The sequence below is a fragment of the Cydia pomonella genome, chromosome 8, assembly GCF_033807575.1.
Source record: "Cydia pomonella isolate Wapato2018A chromosome 8, ilCydPomo1, whole genome shotgun sequence".
Lineage (NCBI taxonomy): Eukaryota > Metazoa > Arthropoda > Insecta > Lepidoptera > Tortricidae > Cydia > Cydia pomonella.
The window spans coordinates 1,884,530-1,904,787 of record NC_084710.1 but is presented as its reverse complement, the minus strand read 5'-3'; the positions used below and the strand labels follow the sequence as shown (position 1 = coordinate 1,904,787).

The window sequence follows — 20,258 nt, the reverse complement described above, 5'->3', positions numbered from 1 at the left end:
AGCTGCAGCTCGGACTAAAATTCCCACGCAAAAAACTCAAAAATCGAGGTTTCGCTCTCGACTGATTCCTCTTCCAAAACTAAATTTTGGAAACTGCAAGAGGAAGAAATAATCTATGCCGCCATTTTTTGATTTTTTGGATATTTGTTGTTGTATTTGTATACTGCACCTTTTTTTGCAGCCCATTCAATTGAGCCGTTTTGCGATTTTCGAGGCGCTGTAAGTTTCTTCAAAATAAAATAATCCAAAAAAAACAAAACATAGCGGCACAGATATTGATGATATTGATCTTATTTAAAAATAATTGCTTTAGGTTAAAAATCCAGGGAGGAAACAGTCGAGAGCGTTTGTATGGAAAAATCGCAAATAAGAATTCCTCTTATGCGTGGTCTGAAGTCCGACGCACTTGGCCAATTTTTTTTATAGATAAGTACACTTCGGTCCATCAACCCGTATTGTTTGTGTGAAGATATCGATTAAGTATAAACATTCATTAATTTTATGACACAGTTGAGTTTTTACTTATGCGGGTCCAGCCGCATCTAGTTATTTTATACTAGACATTGACACGACTATAAAATATTTCAGTCGATTTGAAATGCTAAGTTCATTATCAAGTGAAAGATAAATTGAAACAAATGACTATGCAAATTACGCATCGGCGGTAAAACAAAAGTGTTAATTTGTGTTTCAATGCTGTGAATCGCGCTTTCCTGATCGATATTGTTTATAATTATAATAAATATCTGCAAGTACGTACGTAATTTCAAGGGTGCATTCCAGAGCTGAAATTAAGTTGATTTCTCAAAGACTCCACAGTATTCTAATTAACTCCATCTTGAAGATAATTAATAATTTTATTTTATTTCGAGTTCATACGTTTGTTGCTACACGAAAGTACTTGGAATGTTTGAAATGACGTCATAGTTTTCAATTATTTAGTCGTATTTGCTTGTTTGTTTCCCAAAGGTTTCAATAAATAAATAAAATGTAATGCCTTTGTTACAACAACGCTATATGCATCATATATTTTTTTGTTTGAAAGTAAAAAAAAACAAGGCGACGAAAATTACGAGTACCAATGTCATTTAGTTTCGTTAAGCGTATTTAAAGCCCAACCAGAAATATATGATCATTGTCAAGGGGGCGCTGTTATTCTCTTGTATAGGGTGACAGTTCAGTTTAGTATGAAAAATTTAGTTCCAGTGAAATTACGCAATATGGCGCGTGATCATATATTACTGGTCAGGCTTTAGCTGAATATACGCCGAAGTTAACGGAACTTAATAAAAACACCGTGTATACATATAGGTGAGACAGTGAATAAAGCTTATTCCGTATCAGGATAAGCGTAAACCATGGAGGTTGACAAGCTATGTAATGAAGAACGTGAAACTATAGCCACTGAAGACGATGAAGACTACCTAGTGAAAACAATAGGTGCTTTTGGCGCGTGGCAAGCCAAAGTATGCATTCTCGCCACAATGACAAGATTTCTGGCTATGTGGAACATGTTGAACATCATGTTCCTGACCTATGACAACAAGTTCATTTGTGTGAAATTCAACGGGACACGTCTTAACGTATCAACATCAACATGTTACGATAACTGCGTCGAGTACGCATTTGATGAAGGTATTTTTGTCAAAAGTTTTGTGGCGGATTTTGAACTGATCTGTGAAAAGGCCTGGATGGCTAGTTTTACGCAATCGATATTGATGTTCGGTTTGCTGTTTGGAGTTTATTTATTTGGATGGCTTTCTGACAGGTAAATTATTCAAATGTTGATAAAATATGTGCAATAGATAGAGCATGAAAAAATTGACCTGTGCAACAGTTTCGCATTGCGATTGTTTCTTGTGTAACATTTTTTGTTCGTTTCTCATATATATCTTTTTACCTTCGTTTTTAAGTTTATTTTAGTACGTTAAAACTTTATTTTATGTTAATCGTTGGCTATCTACTTACTTACATCATTTTTATCTTTACATGATTAACTTTTTTACCACATTTCAGATTTGGACGTCGCAAAGCGATCTTTTCCTCTGCGTTTCTCGTGGTGGTTCTGATGGTGGCTTCCAGCTTCGCCCCCGATTACTGGACATTCTGTACTCTTCGGTTCTTTACCGGTGTTTCTACGGGCGGAGTGCTCATCGTAAGCATCGTCATGGTACTTGAGGTGGTGGGCCCACAACATAGGGAGGCCGCAGGTTTGTGTTTTGACAAAGCAAATAAAAACGGGTATATCTTGTTTTAAATTCTCAAGTGCCATGAAAGCAATCAAGGTTCTTACAAATATTTAAACATGTTTTTTTGGCAAGGCATAGATTTAAAATTTTTGTGAATATTTTATTTTCATTGCTCATGTTTTTATTATAGGACATCATTGCACAATTGACTACCTCCCACAGTAAGCTGTTTTCATTCTTCTCTTTAAATTCTTAAATTCAAAGAAAACACCCATGATTCAGGAATAAATATCCGTGCTCATGACTCAAATAATGCCCTTACCAGGAGTTGAACCCGGGACCATCGGCTTCACAGGCAGGGTCACTACCCACTAGGCCAGGCAGGTCTTGTTTTGCTATACAAGAATGTTTCGATAAAAAACTATCTATTTCTATTCCCGAGTATTCCGATATAATTGACGTCATTATTCTATAGGACAATAAAATTAGCTTATCCAAATCTCGCTTGGTTTTATCACTCAGTGACTTAGAATAAGCGTGGAGCTGTTAGCAGATGAAGTTGGCCTACGCTTTGCTGGACGTTTGATAAATTTTTACAACGTGGTATAAATTGAAACGGATTCAAGTTATCATGATTGGCTTATCTGGGTCATACCTACAAAGCAATTAGGTTCATATATCTTGTGAACATACCCAAAGTTTAGGACTACTAAACCTTATTTTCTGATTTAACCCTTAGTGTTGTCTTTTTGCCGGTGAGTAAGGTTGCCAGAGCTCAACGAGGGTGCGGAGTGTTAGGGTCGGCTACGCGCATGTAACTCCTCTGGAGGAGTGCTTACCATCAGGCGGGCCGTATGCGTGTTGGTGGTGTTGCCACGTAGTATAAAAAATCCTGCATGAAGGGGTACTCCGGTTCTTTGAACTTTTGTGATCATTTTGACAAAAAAAAATACTGTTACCTATAGGAGAATCTATACTTAATCATAGTATTGCATCTTTATATTCTATTCTTTTTATCTTTAGGTTGCGGAATCAACTTACCAGATGGTCTCGCAGAAGCCTCTCTGGTCTCCTTCGTCCAGTTCTCGCCGACCTGGAGAATATACCTCCTCACCATGAGCGGTGCGTCTGCCCTCATCGTGGCGTTTCTGGTCTTGCTGCCTGAATCTCCGCGGTGGCTGATAGCTAGAGGACGATTGGATGAGGCGAAGGCATTGATGACGAAGGCGGCTAAATGGTGAGGTTTGTGAGGAAAGTGATGGAAATTTCCTTAAATGTTGTACAAACATTGATCTAAAGATTGAGATAGGATAGGGCTCCAATCTAATAAGAGTAATAAATCAGGCTAATTAATAATATATCAAAATGAAAGCGATAATACCTTAGCTACTAATTACAAATTTACAATGGAATTTATAACTAAATTGAGATAACGAATATGACCAGTGTTGATAACGGGTTTCTGGATTTTTATATTCAAAAATATTTTTGAGAGGTAAAATTGTAGGTAAAAAATTAGTCATTTTCTTTATTAAATTGTTTTGTTCTAGTAATAACCTGGATCTTACGACCACAGAAGACAACATAAACAGCATTTATTCAAGAGAATCCAAAGAAATTAAAACCACAACATACTGCGACCTGTTCAAAACGAAGAAGCTGTTCACTAGAACATTGTGTTCTACGCTGGTGTGGATGATATCTGGAATGGAGTACTTCGGCATCACGCAATACTGCACGTTCTTGGGGACGAATGTGTTCGTCTCAGTCGTCATTATGGGGTTGATGCAGGTCAGAGTGTGAAATATTAATTTTCACCACACCAACTGGTATAGGCTCTCTTGATTGTCCAAAAACTAATGAGAAAATTGCATTTTATCCACATGTGGGGCAAAGTAATCAGATGCAAATGTTGAGTTGTTTCCTTATGTATCTTGAATGATACATTTTTTATTACGTTCATTTTTGATTTGGTTTGATTTGTTAGTTATTTCATACCTAGTTAGTAATTTCCCTCGCGTTAGTGTGGTGAATTTTTTTTAGTTTCCCTCTTGTGAAACAAATAGCTATTATTAAACTTTATTGCATGATACAATATTGTACAAAATGGGATTTAATGTTCAAATATAAAAGTTTTTGACGACCGATCTGGCCTAGTGGGTAGTGACCCTGCCTATGAAGCTGATGATACTAGGTTCGAATCCCGGTAAGAGCATTTATTCGTATGATGAGCACGAATATTTGCTCCTGAGTCATGGGTATTTTCTATGTATTTAAGTATTTATATATTATATTTATCGTTATCTGAGTACCCGCAACACAAGCCCTATTGAGCTTACTGTGGGGCTTAGTCAATTTGTGTAAGTATAGTATGTCCAATATTTATTCATTTTTTTTATTTTACTGACTTTATTGGGTACACTTAACAGAAATCGTACAATATCATGTAACATACAATTGCATATCATGACTTGGAATCTGGCACGAGATCCAAAACATGAGTACACAGCATACTAGTAGGCGCAAATGTTACAGATTAATTTAACACTATATCAACAAAAAAAATAACTATCTAAACATTACACTATAACAGAGTATTTATATTGGTGGCATATTCTCGTAATTGGATTATAGATTTATTATTATACTTATAAAACTATGTACGCAGTTCTATGATGGAGGTCTAAGAAGGAAAAAAAAAAGAATTTAAATGCATTTGCTTAGCATTATTATCATTGATGATCGAGAGGATGCTTAGCATAGTTGGTACTTGGTGGTGGTGACTATCACAAATTCGGATTTCTGTAAAGATGTCGTTTGTTCCTGACTTATGAATGTTTTCTAAGCATCTAAGTATTCTAATAAGATCGTCGTTAAGTGCCCACAACATTGCTAAATGCTTTGTCCATTATATTTATTTCAGATACCTGCTGCTTTCATAGCAACCTGGCTGAACAAAGTTTACGGCAGAAAAGCAACTATTATAAGCAATCTATCCATCACAGGCCTCACCATGTTACTTCTCATCTTCACATCTCCTGACCACTGGGCCGCTCTGACGTTAGGAATCGTCGGCCTCTGGGCTGTGACCATAACTTTCAACGTCCTTTATATATACGTGTCTGAATTATTTCCTACTCCTTTAAGGAATATGGGCTATGGTGTGAGCTCTTCAGGGGCTAAGATTGGAGCAATGGTAGCTCCTTTTATAGCAAATCTTAGCCCTCATTGGATACCGTCGTTAATATTTTCTGTATTAGCCTTTTTGGGGGCAGGCGTTTGTTGCGCATTACCGGAAACTAAAGGACGAGCGTTGGAAGATGAATTAGGTCATGCGGATTGACAATTAATTAAGACCAAATTGTATTAGCTCAATATGTAGTACTTTTAAACCGAAATACGTCATAAATTGGTGACAAAGTCCACAGGTGGCGGCCGAATACAAACCAGCCTCTTGCAGTAAACGCCATAACCGGCATCAATTTATTGAGATATCTATATTCAAAAGGATGGGTACCTCTGACTAAACTCTAAGGGCGAGTAAGACAAAAAATCAAATTTTGATAAAATAATTTGTGTTTTCCTGAGTTGTATTTTTTACTTGTTGTGACTGAAATGTCACTTGTTTTTATAAGTTATACTTTAAATGAGCAAATATACCGGGTGTTTCTTGTAACACGAGCAAATAATTAAACCATATATTGTACTCCTAAAACGATATAACTTTTGATTAACAACTTTCAAAAATTATGAAATCTTTAGATTTTATCTTTTTCATAAAAATTTAATATTATGTTTAATGTACGCTGCCGGTGTGTTTGACGTAGGGAATGCAAAAACCGGAGGTTTTTCAAAACCGGTTTTTTCTTCGGTTTTACCAACAAAAAAACCGAAACCGGTTAAAACCGGTTTCGGTTCTAAGGACCAATAATTCTTAAATTCATCGCCATGGAATAAAGAAAAGATTGCTTCACGTGTAAAAACGAATGCAAGTATAGTATATACACGATTTTATCACGAAATTAAAGATAGAATATCTGACTATTTTATTGTATTGTATGGGAATTGTCAAATGACTTAATGTTATTTGTAACTAGGAGTAGGAACACACCAATTTAATTTAATTATTTTTTTGGTTTGTTGGTTAGACACCGATGGGATAGGTCATTTTTTTCTTAAATATATGACAATAACTTATCTAAAGCATTTGACGTAATAAGTCACACAATGCTCCTGGATATGTTAAAATGTTATGGCGTAACGGGTGAGGCGCATCGCTTAATTGCTTCATTTTTGTCGGGCCGAAGACAACAGGTTAAACTGTCCTCAAATGGCAAACGATTCCAGTCTGACATTGGCCATATCAAGTTAGGCATTCCCCAAGGATCAGCCCTTGGAAACACTCTGTTTCTAGCCTACGTCAATGATCTCCCATCTGCCATCACAACCGGGCTGTCAGTACTATTTGCAGATGACACTACGGTCATAATCAGCGCGCAAACATACAAACAGCTTGGCGAGAATATCAATGAGGCATGTAGGCAGTTAAAACGGTGGTTTACTGCAAATGGGTTACTTTACTTCTTAACGTCAGCAAGTCTAACGTCATGTTATTCTCAGAACGGACGACTACTGCGCCCCCATGTGTAGTGGACTGCCCTATGCCAATGTGCAGTGAAACGAAGTTCCTTGGCTTTATGTTGGATTCGAATCTGAACTGGAAGTGCCATGTTGACCAGCTATGCAATAGATTGAGTAGTGCAGTCTTTGCGTTACGGAAGTTGAAACCCCTTGTTTCGTATGTTACATTAAAATCGATTTACTACGCTCACTTCCACTCACTAATGACGTATGGTGTACTCATTTGGGGAAACTCTACGCATGCTAACCGAGTGTTTATCATGCAAAAACAGGCAATAAGAACACTAGCAGGTGCGAAGCCTAGACATTCATGCAGGGGCCTTTTTGTAACGCACAAAATAATGACGCACTACTCGTTATATTTGTTCGAAATCCTTATGTATGTTAGAAATAACCTATCTTTGTTTAAACGCGTTGAGGTAGCTGGTATAAACATTAGAACTACAGGTCGATTACGAACAGTTCCACGTCGCATGGCACTTGCAGCTAAGAACCCGCGTGTCATCGGTCCGACTTATTATGAGCGATTACCTGCAAAAATAAGGACGGACACATCCGATACAACATTCAAGCGTCTATTGAGAAACTTTTTACTGGACAACCCATTATATTCAATAAGTGAATTTTTTGACATAACTGAATAATTTATAATTGAATAATGATTTGACATTGTGTTTGCTTATTCTTGATATTATTTGACTATCCTTTTGAGGTGAAAATTGCCATATATATATATATATTATTATTGAAATTAATTTATTTGGATTATCTTGTTATTATTTAAGTTTATTTCTGACGATCACAATATAGATTCTTATAAATTGACATTGATGTAATTTGTACTGTAATCATATGTTGTGAAATAAATAAATCTAAATCTAAATCTATATTTAATAATAATCTATATCAATTTATAATTTAATGTTATTTGTCTTAAATCAAATGGCCCAATCCGAAATCTTGCTCTAAGTTTTTCGCTGTCTTCTAGTATATATTCAAGTAGTTAATTCGTTTACTGTTACTACCTTCCTTTATAAAATATTTGCTAAGTTATTATGGATTTGTAAAGTAGGAAATAAATGAAACAAGCTTTGTTTTTACTCCATAATCAACTTTAATTAGTATTTGTACTATTAATCTCAAAAAAAGGTTCTCGGTAAGTCGTTATCACCGAACCAACAAAAGACTCTAAAGCTGCCATTGATATAATTGATTACGTGAAATTTTTCTACAGTGCATCGCATAATAAAATTATAAATTATAAGTAAGACCTTTTATACCCATTTTTATTAAAAAGTACTACTATACAATTCGTACACCAGCACGGATGTCCTGCCACTGCCAGTACTTTATATTATTTAAATCTTTCGTATTTGTGTATTTTGTACCGTAAAAATTCATTTAGCGTTACAAATGATCAAACTAACACAACACCACATTATTTGATTTGATGTCGATTCAACCGGTTTAGGACCGATTTATACCCTTATAATGAATAAAACATGCAACTTAGGTAAATAAAAAAAACCGAATAAAACCGAAACCGGTTTTTTCAAATTCTAAAAACCCGGTTTTGGGTTTCCGTCAAAAAACCGGTTTTAACCGGTTTTTTCGGTTTCGGTTAAAACCGGTTTGCATTCCCTAGTTTGACGTTGCTTGTCACGCTTGTAACAAAATTCGCAATACATTGCGTCTTAGAATTTGTTTTTTTTTAATACCACGTCGGTGGCAAACAACCATTCGGCCCGCCTGATGGTAAGCAGTCACCGTAGCCTATGGACGCCTGCAACTCCAGAGGTGTTACATGCGCGTTGCCGACCCTTTAAAAACCTGTACACTCCTTTTTTGAAGAACCCCATACTGTATACCCTCGGGAAAACCTCGGCAGGGAGCTCATTCCACAGCCGGAGGAAGTAACTTCAATGTGTAATAAAACATAAAACATAAGTTATTTTTAAAAGTTACTGAACAAATGTTGGTGAGTTTGAGGAGTACAGCCTACAGTTTAATTTATTGCTTCTGTTACAGAAAACACCCGGTATAAGCACGCTCTCATTATTAGGTCATTGATGTCTAGCACGGAGCGCATCAAGAGATTGTATCAATATAAATAACTTAATTTGGGGTTAAACACATTTTAGGACATTCACCCATTTTGGACGATATAATAAAAATTAACGACTCTTGTACATAATCCCGTTTTTCTTATTTGAGTCTCAAGACTGAAAAAAATGTATCCCGCCTGTAAGGCTGCAGGTCAAAAATTAGCTTTAAATTCCCTTAACTTTGCGATGTATACATGAAACATGCGAATTTGATTTTCGTTTTGATTTTTTGAATGAGTTAAGCATAAGTACCTTACTTGCCTACTTTAAAATGTGTATTAACAATTTACCTACTCAAATAGAATCAATATACGAAAACAAAAAGGGACCACTAAACAAAACTTCTAGTATTTTTTTATTGGCCAATAACGACTAGATCCGTTCACGAAAAAATAACGCGAATTTAACGACGAAAATTTAAGTTTGCATCAGAAATGAGAATAACATATAAAATGGTGACGCGCATTACTCTTGCCGACCCAACTGATGAATGTAAAGTATTTACATATTGTAATTGTAACGAAGGCCTGGTTTTTAAGCTTACCTGCTTTCAAAATTTCATACTTTTATAAGTGTGAATGGGTTGAAATTTTGCGGCCATCTTAACTAGTAGGTAATAAGTTCATATTTACTATAAGAAAAACATTGGCACTTAATTCTTTTGTGCAGACACCATACTGGTGTTATAAACACGTGGTTATCTTTGATTTGGACTTATTTATTATGCTATGTATTATTATTGAAATAAATACTCAAGTTATGATGCAAGTCAAGGGCACTAATCTCTGCGTTATCTGTATGACCTGACTCAGTACAATTGCTACTACAGATAGCCGAGTTTTGTCTACAGAAATGAGTTATTGATCTCACTGGGCCAAAAATATGTGAGCTGACTTTTTTATTGCGGAATATTGCTGATAAAATTATTGACGGCGTTTGTGTATGAAAGCTATGGAAAAATATACTTACGTTTTGTTTTAGTTAAATGATTGTAGTTTATTGTTTACTGACATTTTGTTAAATATGTTAAGAAAAATATTCCTATATTTATTTTTAACGTATTTTTGGACCAACCTTTAGAAGAGATGTAATAAATCTAATCGAAATAAATACTTAAATCCAAAAATACTTTTGTAGATGTATTTTTTAAACTTGTTCTTCTTCTTCCTAGCGTTTGTCCCGGCTTTTTGCCACGGCTCATGGAAGCCTGGGGTCCGCTTGGCAACTAATCCCGAGAATTGGCGTAGGCACTAGTTTTTACGAAAGCGACTGCCATCTGACCTTTCAACCCAGAGGGGAAATTAGGACTTATTGGGATTAGTCCGGTTTTCTCACGATGTTTTCCTTCACTGAAAAGCGACTGGTTTTTACCCGACTGCCAAAGGGAGGAGGGTAATGTTTTCAAGTGTATGTATACTGTATGTATGTCTGTTTCTTTGTGGCCTCCTGTCGCCTAAACGGCTTGATGGATTTTGATGTATGAGGTATCGTTAGATTCGTCTTGATGTGTCATATGATGTTTTTTGGGGGTAAATAAAAAATTATTAGGTAAAAAAAAAAAATATTACAAAAAAAAACCCCGACTGCACACTGAAAAAGAGGAAAACAAGCCCCACAAGAATATTGTTGTTGATGGTAAGTATCGCAGGCGGGGACCAACAACCAAAATGACTGTAAGTAATCCTCTGTTGGTCCCCGCCTTCGATACTTACCATAAACAACAATATTCTTCTTAGTGTGCAGTCGGGTTTTTTGTTTTTTTTTTTTTTTAATTTTTTTTAAACTTGTTTTTAAACATTTAATTCTAGGAAAAGACGGCTTTTGTGTTCCCTTGTGCCGTGATTTTGGTAGGAACAGCTGGTGTTTATATCGCAGGTTGTAGTTGTTTATGTCCGACAATTTAAGACGCGGTTAGGTTAGGTTAGGTTAGGTTAGGTTAGGTTCCCCCCGCGGGTTGCCCACCTTGTCGTGGTGGAGGGGCTTAGTAGCCGTGGCTTGGTCACCCACGGTGAAGCGAAGAGGCAGCCAGGGCCGGCCTGTTTGAGGTGCGGGCTGGCCCGAGGAGGACGCTCCAAGTGGGCTTGGTGAGCCCGCTTGTGACGCGTTGGAGGTGGACCGTCGAGGAAGAGGAGTGTCGGTATTGCGGTGAGCCGTTCTCCCTATCCTCGACGGCCGAGGTGGGATCGCAGGGGAAGAGGCGTGATGGTATCACGATGCGCCACTCTCCCTATCCCCTGCGACCTTGGCGGGGCCGTTCCGCGGTAGCGGCGTTGGTGGGGCTGCAGAGGAAGAGGAGTGTCGGTGTTACGGTGTGCCGTTCTCCCTGTCCTCTGCAGCCGAGTTGTGGTTTGCGGCAGAACCATGGACCTCATCTGCCGCCGGGCGCTGGGAGTTTTCTGGCGCCCGTGGCCTCCTTGTGGCGGGCTCGGGGGGGTCCGCTACACTGCAGGATGGAGGCCGAGGAGGAAGGCGCGTCGAACCATCTGGCGCGCCTAGCGTGAAGGGCCTTCGGGCATTTGCGAAGGAGCCGCTCGCGGGCGGCTGCCGCCGGTGGGGTCGCGGATGAGTGCGCGAGCGTTCCTGTAACCCCACCAATAAGGCGGCAAGATGGCATATGGGGGGTTTTTAGTGGGTATACCGTCGGCCTCATTAGCCTAGACGGGAGTCCCACATAACCACTCGGGTCACCCCCCGCACCCGGGTGGTATGCGGAATGCATTTTCCCCCCTAGAGAAAAAAAAAAAAAAAAGGTTAGGTTAGGTTAGCCTTTTCATGTTTTTCTAAATAAAGTACCTATATAAATAATGATATCACAGTCATTATATAAAGTGAGGTTTGGCCGCCTCGCGCTAATTGACTTCACACGTAATTCTTCAAGAGCGTTTCTGAAGCAGTAATTAGTAATTAGGAACATGGAGAACCTTTGACGTGCCGATTTCGCCGCAATAGAGGCCTACCTAATGAGACGACAGCTACGATGGTGCGGTCACGTCTCCCGGATGTCCCAGGACCGAGTCGCGAAACGCATCTTCTACCGCGAACTGCAAAATGGTAAGCGAAAGCAAGGCGGCCAGTCTACGGTTCAAAGATGTGTTGACTGTTGAAGCAGCATTTGAAGAGAGCTCATGGCCAGCAAACAACATGGGAGACTTGCTGGTGACCGTCCACAGTGGAGGCATATTGTGCAGACGCAGGCGAATTCGAAACCAGGCGACGCACAGGGGGCCAACCGCGAAAACCGAAATTCGCAAATTGCGGGGATCTTTCTCTTTTACTCACACTAAGACGTAATTAGAGTGACAGAGAAAAATGCCCGCAATTGACGATCTTCGGTTTTCGCGGTTAAAGACCAGAGCTCGACGAGAAGGCCAGACCACCTATGGCCATGACATATACTTAATTACATCGGATGGGTGCTGACTTGTTCGCTGCTAAGATTGGCTACGTCAGTCACCGGAGAGCGCACCAGCGATGCTCAGCGGTAGAAAGCAGTCGTGTCGTTTCTGAATGTATTTACTTTTTTTTTTGTAAGACCTAATTTTTGCAAAAGTTCTTTGTTACTTTTTAACATCTATCAATAAGGATATTTCGACTACATCCAATAAGGGCATCATTGCCATCAAATAGGCATTTTCTACAGTTACAATAAGATTTTTTTTTAATTGGTATTGTTATTATATATACTGTTAAAATATTTCGGTTTCTTCAACACCGTGTATACCATCTTCAGTTCGTCATAGTTATTTAGATAACGATATGCTCAACGCCTAACATTTGTCAAAAATTACACTTGAACTGAAATGAGATTACATCACGCCATTATCAGGCTATTTAGATAGACGAAGGTCAAGGGACAGAGAATTTATGGCGAGAAATATTGATAGATAAGACATAACCGCCGCCGATCTAGATAAGTATCACGGAAACAGTAAATATTAAGAGGCAACAGGAGTGGTCATTTCTCCATACAAACGTAAAGTAAAGTATTTATTCATTGTTAACTGTTACATAAGATGTCATATATAGGAGATATCGAACCAACAGTTGCCCGTTTCGAGCATACAATATATGTGATCTTAAAACTACTAACTATACTAGCTTACTGACTAACTTATTATTATCAAACTGGCAATTCCAGAAAAAACTCATTAAGGTTGTAAAATACATTTTCAGTCAACCAGTTTTTTTACTTAAATTTAAAACGATTCCCCTCTAACATTTTTATTTCAACTGGCAGGGCGTTAAAAATACGTATTGCAGTATAGAATGTACTTCTGTAAAACATTGGTTATTTGATTTTGGACATACAAGATTAAATTTGTACTGCTCTCTGAGATTATATCTCTGCGAGGATTTTTTTCTAAAATAGGCGTAATTATTTTTTATAAAGAGGCAAAGTTCTAGAATGTATATTCCAGTAAGAGTAAGAAATCGCTTTTCTCTAAACACATTACGTAAGGATTGTTCAGTATGCATGCGGTATATTGTACGCAAACATCGTTTTTGGAGGATAAATGTACTGTGAATGTCTACCGAGTTACCCCAGAAAATAACACCGTATGTTAGCAGCGGAAACACATACGTACTTGACTGTTTCCTTCGTGGTTTTTGAAGCTAGAGCAATGAATTTTTCAACACAGATTATTGTTATTAATATCTGTGTCGGACTGTTTTGCTTTTTTGATATTTTTGTTTCTTAAGACGCTAATGCACTTCAAATTTTCGCAAAAACGGTCTATTAAACTAGGCCGCAAAGAAAAGCATGGTATTCAAAACTGATATCAATTAGCCTAAAAAGCAAAACAGCCCGACATAGATAATTTCATTGCCATTTAGACCTCAAAATTTCGTTACATTTGGTTAAGTTTCGTTTTTTGACATTTTTACGCAGGATTTTTCGCCTAACCTATATTTGTACTTATCGCACTAGTTTTAGAAGCCTTTACGTTAGCGAGACGGATATATTCACCTAAAATATTTAAATTTCAGCTCCCGTATCCTCTTAAGAGGATAGTCGACGACGGCTTTTCCACACAAATGTTGTCCCCATTTTCCTTCTTGGATATTGACTTTATGGAAAATATTTCTATGAGTAAGTACTATTTAATTTACTCAGGAAAAAAAATTAGCTGAACTCATTCAATCATTAAATAAATAACCATATACTCGCACTAAGGAAATATTTTTTTCTCAATATCCTACAACCGATTTTGTAAACGGTAACACATAGTTCGCAAGTCCCATATTTTGTGTTAGTAGTAACAATAATACATTGTGCAACGATGGGGGCAAGTGAAAATTTGCAAACGAGGTCTTTAGATGCACGACAGCCGCAAGCCTCGAGTTTGCAATATTCTCACCCCCCGGAGTTACACACAATGTTCTTCATCACACTTGCGAAGAAAAAACAAAATTTTAAGCGAAATAATTCTTGAAGACATTTCAAATATTCGTCCGCCATGTTGTCATTCTTTGACAGGCAATCAAAGGCACAGACCTATCCGGCATTCAGCCACGACTGAAAACTCTGTAAAAATATTTTAAACGGCTAGTAATAAATCTAATTAAATATATTTTAACATAAACAATAAAGATAAATTATAAACGTTAGTATTTTAAACGTAAAACTCATTTATACCTATTTGGTTCGTATGAATTAGTGACAGAGTTAAAAAAAATAATAACTTCCTCGGGAGTTATAGCTGTTTTTCCCAATCCATAACTCCCGCGGAAACGATACATGCCTTTGTCCTTCAGTATACTTCATAAAATAAGATCTTTTTCGAACAAGTGTGATGAAGAATATTTTGTGAGTGTTGTGCAAATATTTGATATAGACCTCTCTTCCTTTAATTTTTTTAGATTTTTTATAAGCAACTAACTGTCATAAAAATTAAAAATGCGACAAAAAATCAAACTAAGGGGCATACCTATGCTTAATGTACATCAAATCACGTGAAAATATATGGTATTATGTTAATATCCAGAGAAAAAAATAAGAACTACGTTTATATGTCCCCTTTCCTCTTAAGGAAAGTCTTTATCGTAAACATTTAGATAACAAACATAAATCGTGAAATAAAAGTTAAACCCATAAAGATAACACGATATAAATCATACACCATCAGTTGACTTTTGACCCTTCTCCAGAAAAGTTATCGAATATTGACAACTAACTTCTGCCGGCGACTTTGTCTGCGTTGTATTTTTTTAAATTAGGCACACAAAACAATTATAGCACGAAATATTGTTTTTTTGGTTGTGAATGCTATCCAAAGTATGTAAGCATAACATGAAAAGCATATTTAAACAGCTAAAAGTATAAATACTAATAAATAGGTTAACTAAATTTACATTTAATTTCAAAATAAATGCGATTAAACAGTTTTAGGCATAAATCATTCGCACAAAGAAGAGGGGAAATAAAGTAGAAAACTATAATACACAAAAAGAAAATGAGTCTGAACACACACACATATAAGAGAATGGTGTCAACGTAATGATATCGATAGCAAAGAACTTCCATAACCTGAGGGCCTACCGCGAACCACGTTCGACGTGTTGCCTCTCTGTCCCACTCGTAAATTCGTACGTAAGTGTGACAGGGAGGCAACACGTCGAACGTGGTTCGCGGTAGCCCCTCTGTTTTCGAAAGATTGCAAACCTTGAGTTGAAATTGTTGAAAATATCGATATGACTATGCTTGGAATGGTATGATGAATCATCGATCGTCATCATCAGATGAAGACGATTGATAAAAAACTATCATAGGCAAGACTCGGAAACCGGTTAAATTTCCAAACCGTCATCATGTTACTTGGCGCAAAACATTTTAATTTCGGTTTAGGTCTAAAAACCGTTATTTTTATACCGGTTTTCACGATAACAGTTTTGTCAAATTAACCGGTTTAAACAATAAAAACCGGTTTCTTCCTATGTCGGCATCTATGTTTACGTGGCACGTCATCAGGCCGTTGCGTCGCGCGTCCAATAAACCGGTTTGTTTAGGTTACAATAAAGTTCTTAAAACGTTAGCTTTCTAATAAAAGTTAGGGAAACAGAAATAAACCGGTATTTATTTTAAAAACCGGTTCTGAGCCTTCATCATAGGTATGTCTTTCCTCAGACCCTTAAACTATTTCCATTCATCTAAATCGATTAAGCGGTTTAAGCATGAAGAGGTAACAGAGTTATCTAAATGCCCATTCACTATGATGTAGTATATTCTACGGGCAAAATGTACAGAAAATGTAACCTGCCCTGTTAGTATGTATGTACCTATTTGTGGGAGTCAAATTTTGGAAACAAAATTTGGTCCACTTTCCGCTTTCCGATTGACTTGAAATTTTGCATCGATATGTCAATCGGATGCCAATGTAATATTATGCATGGAGCTGATGATGGACAGAAGGTGGCCATGGGAACTCTGTGCTAAAACAACGCTAACTAATTGTTTTTGGGATTGTCACGATGAGTATTAGTTGCCTGTGGAAAGAAAAGTACAGTCAGCGATAAAAGCTTGGACTAAAAAATTTTTTTTTGCCATAAAAATATTTTAGTCTCAACTCTTCCCATGTCTATCATCTCCCATCATATTACTCTGTTGAAGAGACATGTGGCATTCAATCAATATGTGTAGCACATCCTGATTGGCTGTAATCTTGCGATCAAAAAGGCCGCGCCCCTCGACGTGTCAATTGCGTCAAACGGACCGCCGTTTATTATATTTGTGGAGACAAATTGAGGCTGGTCACTTACTACGTTCCAGTAAAGTAATATAAAAAAAATTGGTAACTGGTAGCGTATTCTGTTAAATTCAATCTAGATTTGTTTTGGAAGAGTGGCATTAGACGCTGATAGATCCTTATCACCTGTTATTACAATTAGATAACGCCTCCTGGGGTTCCGTTAGTCAAGAAAGAACCCTTGTAGTTCCCATATCCGTCTGTCCACTGCTTTGTGAAGATATGGTTACTCATGTACCTACTTACTACAAACAACCATCTCGTTAACCTTTTGAACGCGAACAACAGCGCGAAGGACACTTATATAAAAAAAACGTACTACACATTAAATGATTTTTTTTTTAACGATAATATTGGCGAATAACGTTACCGGCACCAATAAGACATACAGATATATGATACACCAGCCCTTTCTAATTGGCTTATGCCCATGATGCATGTTATTTTATAAGTTAGTTTTAAGAATGTTGCTATACCCTTACAGGGTTCATGTGGAACTGTATTAAGTAGTTTTAAAGATCTGTACACTAACATGAGTGCAATAAACAATTCTGATTCTGATAGGTGTTAATACTTATATTTAGTTTGTTTACTTTTCCTTGTCTTGATTAATTAATTTACCTATTCTTATAAAATATCCTATATAGGTCTAGCTTCCAAGATCAAGTTTTATAAAATCTTGTAAAAACTCAAGCATCAGAAAAACACATTTACATATCTAGAGCTGGATACCCTCCGTTTAGCCGCAAGCCTTAGGGGTAGAGGTCTGCGCTCCCCACAGATGCCCCTGCAGCGCAACCGTCGACGTGCTTGGACACCACGGCCTTTGTTGTCAATTAAGTGCCGGTCGCCTCTCCAGGCACGCTGCCCTAAACGATATCATCCGCCGATCTCTTGCTACCGTCAGCGCGCCGGCTATCCTTGAACCAAACGGCGTTTCGAGGGACGATGGCAATAAGAGATCGGACGGTATGACCCTGGTCCCATGGAAGATGGGTCGAGTGCTAGTCTGGGACGCCACATGCGTCGATACACTGGCACCGTCCCATCTACCAAGAACTTCGGCCAAGGCCGAGCCAAGCCAAGCTGCCGAGGCGGTTGAAACCAAAGAGGTTTCCAAATATCGAAGTGTCGGCCCCCAATACCACTTTGTGGCATTTGGAGTCGAGACACTAGGGCCGTGGGGTCCAAGCGCCAAGATACTATTTAAGAGTCCTTATTCCTACAGACGAGCGTATTTTGTAAAATGCTTCCTTTTTCATTCAAGATTACGACGTAACTATTAGTATTTATTCAAAAACTGATAACGTACTTAAATAATCGTTTCCTAAACTAGGGGCTCCAACAGTTCAAATTTTCATTTTCTCTTTTAAACCTCTTTTTTAATGAGGTTTTTTGGGAGTCTTTTCCAAATGTTGACCAGGAGCTGGCAGTTTTCTCTCGCAGCGCATAAGTATTGCCATTCAGCGAGGGAATGCTGCCAGCATCTTTGGCACAATGCCGCGGGGGCTCTATTTAGATATATTTTAATTTAGATTAGTTTTTACCTTATTGTTTTATTATGTGCTGTATGTTTCCCAATAAATTTAGTAATTTTTACAATAAAATAAAGTGTTTATTTACAAAGAAACAACTTGATATACATAATAAATAGTTTGTATTCAAAATACTATGGACGCCTTATAAAGAAATGTGTCGGAGAACTTTCCCGAGAATATTCTTCGGAGTAATGAGAAATTTGCTCTATTAAGTTTAAAATATTGTTTCGAGACCAGGTCGCTTTACTAATATCAATAAAACACGCATACTAAATTTATTTGAGCAAAAAAAGAAACATTATCCCGATAAATTAGTACGTTTCCTTCACTAAACGGACAAAGAACGTGCCGAGAAATTGCTCGAGAAAGTTCTCGCGAGAACATTCCCGATAATATGCTCAGAAATTTCCCGAGACTGTAGAGAGTCACCTTTATAATATAGTGTTGCATTTGAATGTTTGCAGATGTCTGTCAATTACTTAAATAATGATAAACGAATACTAAAATTTGAACGTTTTTGCAAATTTTTATAACTTTCTCGGTAATTCTCATTCAAGAGAACATTCTCGAGAAAGTGCGGAAATTTCCAAGAGAAGGAATTTCCGAGAGCGAGAATGTTCTCGCTGGCACAACTCTAGCCCTACAATACTGCTGAAGTAATGCTGCCGACTGCATTACTGCAGGAAATATCAAAAAGATCACTTCCATCAAGAAGTTTAATATTAATTTTGACGACCGGTGAGTAGTGACCCTGCTTATGAAGCCGATGGTTCCTGGTTCGAATCCCGCCAAGGGCTTTTATTCGTGTGATGAGCACGGATATTTGTTCCTGAGTCATGGGTGTTTTCTATGTATTTCAGTATTTATATATTATATTTATCGTTATCTTAGTACCTACAACACAAGCCTTCTTGAGCTCACTGTGGGGCTTAATAAATTTGTGTAAGAACGTCAAATTTCAGCATTGCAGCGCGATATTGCTGACTTATGAAAAAGGGAATAATGTATTTCGGCCGTGTATATTCAATAAATAGTAATATATAATTCGCATTACTGCAGAAATAATACAGGAACGCTGGCGTAGTCTTAATTACTCTAAGGCAGTTCTTACCTGAGCGAATAACTCGCGAACGCGAAGCGACGCGGCGCGGGTGAATTCAATCCTTTGATACCTATGGAAGTGTTCTACGGGGGCGATCTCCGAACGCCGTTGGGCCGCCGCGCCGCGCCGCGTCGCGTCGCATTCGCGAGTCATCGCCCACACAAGCCACCACGTAAATGTAAACGGTGCCTATAGGGTTTGCACGACGGATCTGAAATGTATTGGAAGATCCGCGGATCCCGATCTAGATCTGGATATTTTCATACACTTTGAATCCGAATTACAAACCCTAGGGTTTGCAATGGATCCGAAATGAAATTTACCTACCTTATTGATTTCGGCGTAACAACGTCGCGTGAGGCCGAATCACATTACCCCCTTTTTCGTAACCTACGCCTTAAACTGTCAACAAGCAGGCATAATAATCGCTTTATATGCGCCACGCTGTTTTATAGTCCTCGATAGAATTAAATTGGCCGCAGGGGCCATAAATAACTGGCTAGGAAAAGTTTTGGACGTTTATAGCTAATTCTTGATTCGATTGTTGTCGATCGTGGAGTTATTGGGCTCTACGCACTAATGGAAGGCGCACAGTTTTTTTTATGTGATAGTCGGCAACCAAGCCGCCTGATGGGAAGGCATGCCATGGGCATAAGCAACATCGGAGGCGCCATCTATGTATCGCTAACCCTTGAGAACCCTGGGTATTGTTCTTGAAGAACGTGTCATAACGTAATAGTTATTTTTGCAACAAGAGAGGAAAGTTGTTTTTTCTTGCGAGTGTTGATTTTGAGTTCCAAGTAAGCGAAAGATTCTAAGTTACAATCTTGAGCGTAGCGAGGTACTCAAAAACACGAGATGACTTTTCTCTCGTGTGACGCATGCAACTTTTCACCTCAGTAGTGAGAACATATTAAAGGTTTAAAAAATTCAACATC

General features: G+C 37.9%; 1 protein-coding gene and 1 long non-coding RNA gene across 2 annotated transcripts in view; one reads left to right on the top strand and one right to left on the bottom strand.

Annotated features, from left to right (window-relative positions):
* LOC133520362 (uncharacterized) overlaps nt 1-19,865 on the bottom strand; it is a 30,782-nt gene extending 10,917 nt beyond the window's left edge. The window contains exon 1 of the long non-coding RNA XR_009799751.1: nt 19,648-19,865. This is a non-coding gene — a long non-coding RNA (uncharacterized LOC133520362). The remainder of the gene's footprint in view (nt 1-19,647) is intronic.
* On the top strand, nt 833-6,006 carry LOC133520360 (organic cation transporter protein-like). Its single transcript, XM_061854737.1, has 5 exons — nt 833-1,768; nt 2,017-2,210; nt 3,213-3,426; nt 3,740-3,980; nt 5,113-6,006. The coding sequence occupies exons 1-5, from the start codon at nt 1,359-1,361 to the stop codon at nt 5,530-5,532; spliced, it is 1,479 nt and encodes a 492-aa protein (XP_061710721.1). The 5' UTR covers nt 833-1,358; the 3' UTR covers nt 5,533-6,006.
* Nucleotides 19,866-20,258: the final 393 nt, after the last annotated feature.

Excerpts from the sequence above, each read along its gene's own strand:
- LOC133520360 (XM_061854737.1), top strand. The coding sequence starts at position 1,359 with ATGGAGGTTGACAAGCTATGTAATGAAGAACGTGAAACTATAGCCACT. Across the intron at positions 3,427-3,739 it reads ATGACGAAGGCGGCTAAATG|TAATAACCTGGATCTTACGA; the intron begins GTGAGGTTTGTG and ends GTTTTGTTCTAG. Across the intron at positions 3,981-5,112 it reads TCATTATGGGGTTGATGCAG|ATACCTGCTGCTTTCATAGC; the intron begins GTCAGAGTGTGA and ends TATTTATTTCAG.